This window comes from Microchirus variegatus (assembly GCF_963457635.1).
Source record: "Microchirus variegatus genome assembly, chromosome: 13".
NCBI lineage: Eukaryota > Metazoa > Chordata > Actinopteri > Pleuronectiformes > Soleidae > Microchirus > Microchirus variegatus.
Window position 1 is genome coordinate 26,754,661 of NC_139814.1, and position 2,500 is coordinate 26,757,160.

At 39.7% G+C, this 2,500-nt stretch overlaps 1 protein-coding gene across 3 annotated transcripts in view; it reads right to left on the reverse strand.

The window, feature by feature from the left end:
* Positions 1–2,500, reverse strand: part of trappc9 (trafficking protein particle complex subunit 9) — a 213,826-nt gene that overhangs the window by 195,757 nt on the left and 15,569 nt on the right. For all 3 annotated transcript variants that reach the window (XM_083899962.1, XM_083899963.1, XM_083899964.1), the window contains exon 5: positions 256–377. In XM_083899962.1, coding sequence (XP_083756088.1) covers positions 256–377 — 122 coding nt within the window. The remainder of the gene's footprint in view (positions 1–255; positions 378–2,500) is intronic.

The window sequence follows — 2,500 nt, forward strand, 5'->3', positions numbered from 1 at the left end:
CGGCGTTAGCAACATAACTTAAAAAAAAGTCACGGACGGATTTAGATGAAATTTTCAGGTAATGTCCGCGATAGGACCAGGAACAAGTGATTACATTTTGGGCGTGATCCGTAGACGCTATCACTATTTTTATCGCTATTCTGAGAGTGGCTGAGCTGTACTGAATGCCGTTTTTTAAAATCTGAACCCACCTCATTTAATAACACGAACATATATCACATACACACACGTCTTTACAATAACGTTGGTCGGTACCTTGCCGTAGTAGGAGATGGCCTCTTTGTATTTCTCGATAATGTCCTCGGGACTCAGGCAGTTCTTTGCTCGTCCGATCTCCGTGCTGGTGTCGGCGCTGATGCCGTTGGCCGTGAGGGCACCTGGACGCCAAAGAGAACGGAATAATAATAATAATAATAATAATAATAATAATAATATTATGTTCAGTTTCTTTTCAGGGAGAAGGAGAAGAAGAAAATGAGACATCCATCCATTGAAATGGAAATGGAAGGACACAGGGGGGGAGGGGGGGGGCAACGACAGAGGAGCCTTAAGTTGTCACTGCCACCACAGCATACTGATATATATACATATATATATATATATATATATATATGTGTGTGAGTGTCCTTTTTAACATTAATCATGATGTTTTTGGACGCGTCACTGGCTTCAAAGATGCATCTTTTGGCCTCGACTACAAATTCTAAATGTCACCCAGCAGCAGCAGCGGCGGTGGTGGGTCTGCGGCCGCTGAACACTGCGGTGCTGTCACTGGGAAACATACAGGAAGTGAATAATGAGCGGCTGCATCGCACAAGAAACAAACAAAACGGATAAAAGTTTAGTTTCTGCGACGATTCACAGGCGCAGAGAGTAACAAACTAAGGGCCAATTCCAATTCCAATCTTAACCCTCAAGCTCAACCCTTAATCTTAACTGGCCCTCAAAACCAAGTGTCGAGGGTTATTTTGTCACTTAGAAACGGGACACCCCTTAGATGCAGATACGTCTTCAGACTGTAGGGGGCAGAATAACGCGAATGCTGCGTCCAGTCTGTCAACTCCAAAAAAGAAGGAGAAGAAGAAGAAGAACGCATTTACGTCAGGATTATTTATTCTGATCCGTTTGTCAGTCAAGTTATTAGGTTGTCAGTTAGTTATAAGATGATACTCGTACAAATATTCAGCTGACAGTTACCACACACCACGACTTATTGAAAAGTAAACAAAAGATCGTAAAATAAAAATAAATGTTACGCAACAATGACGTCAGTAATCCATAATATGGGCCTAAACTAAGATAATACAATGGTTTTCATCATTTTTATATCTCTATTAACAAAGAAAATACTTGTTTCCCCGCTTTCGACGCCATCTTTGTTACGTGAAAACACGCAATGCATTCTGGGTAGCCCTCGCTCCCAAGGGTGGTCTCGGGAAAATCTCGACATTGAGGGCGATACAGCTTGACCCTCAACTTAATTTCTCTGACAATCGGGACTGAGATTGAGGATTAAGCAAGGAATTGGAATTCACCCCAAATCCACGATCTGATTTGTTCTTCTAGGCTACGACAGTGAAAGGTTGGGAACATTTGCGTTAGACTAATAATGGCTTAATAATAATAATAATTAAAAAGGAAGAGGAGGAGAAGAATGGAAGCAAATGAGAGAAGACATTTCTTCAATAACGTGGTCATGTGACACCAAATCACCAGAAACGTAGCTGTGAGAAAGAATAAGGCGCATTAGAACAAAACACAACAAAAAACATTAAAAAAAATAAGATGATCAGAACGCTACCTGTCACAGGAAGAAAAAGAAATAAAACACATCAGCGGATTTTTCAAAATAAAATGATGATGACGCGGCGGGAGGAAAAACAACGCCACGCACGCACACACACACACGCACACACACTGATGTTACACAGGAGTTGTGTCTACGAGAGCGATGTGGTTAAACAAATACTGTACCTGGGTCAATGAGAACCTCCTGAGCTCCTACAGACACACAAACACAATGCAGATTGACTCCATGACACAGTGCGCAGATGTTAGCAGTGTTAGCAGTGTTAGCAGTGTTAGCTAGGCTGCGTCACAGCTGCTGCTGCTGCTAAACGGAGCAGCGATAAGCGTTTGGACATGCACTTTTAAGATTCAACAAGCAAAATCGGCCAAATTACCTGATATATGAACACTATAATGTAATTTAACAGGTAGAAATATCAAATATGTGACTGTTTCTATAACAAAATATTTGCTTTTCAAATGCTTGATTAAAAAAAGGTAAGAAATAATCATAAAATAATAATTACATAAAGCCTCAGATTTGAGATTCAACAAGCAAAATTAGCCAAATTAACTCATATATTGACACTATAATGTCATTTAACAGGTAAAAATACAGGTAAAAAAAACTTTTTGGAGAACAATACGTTTACTTTTCAAATACTTCATTAAAACAATGGTAAGAAATAATCGTAAAGCCAAATTAAATTAA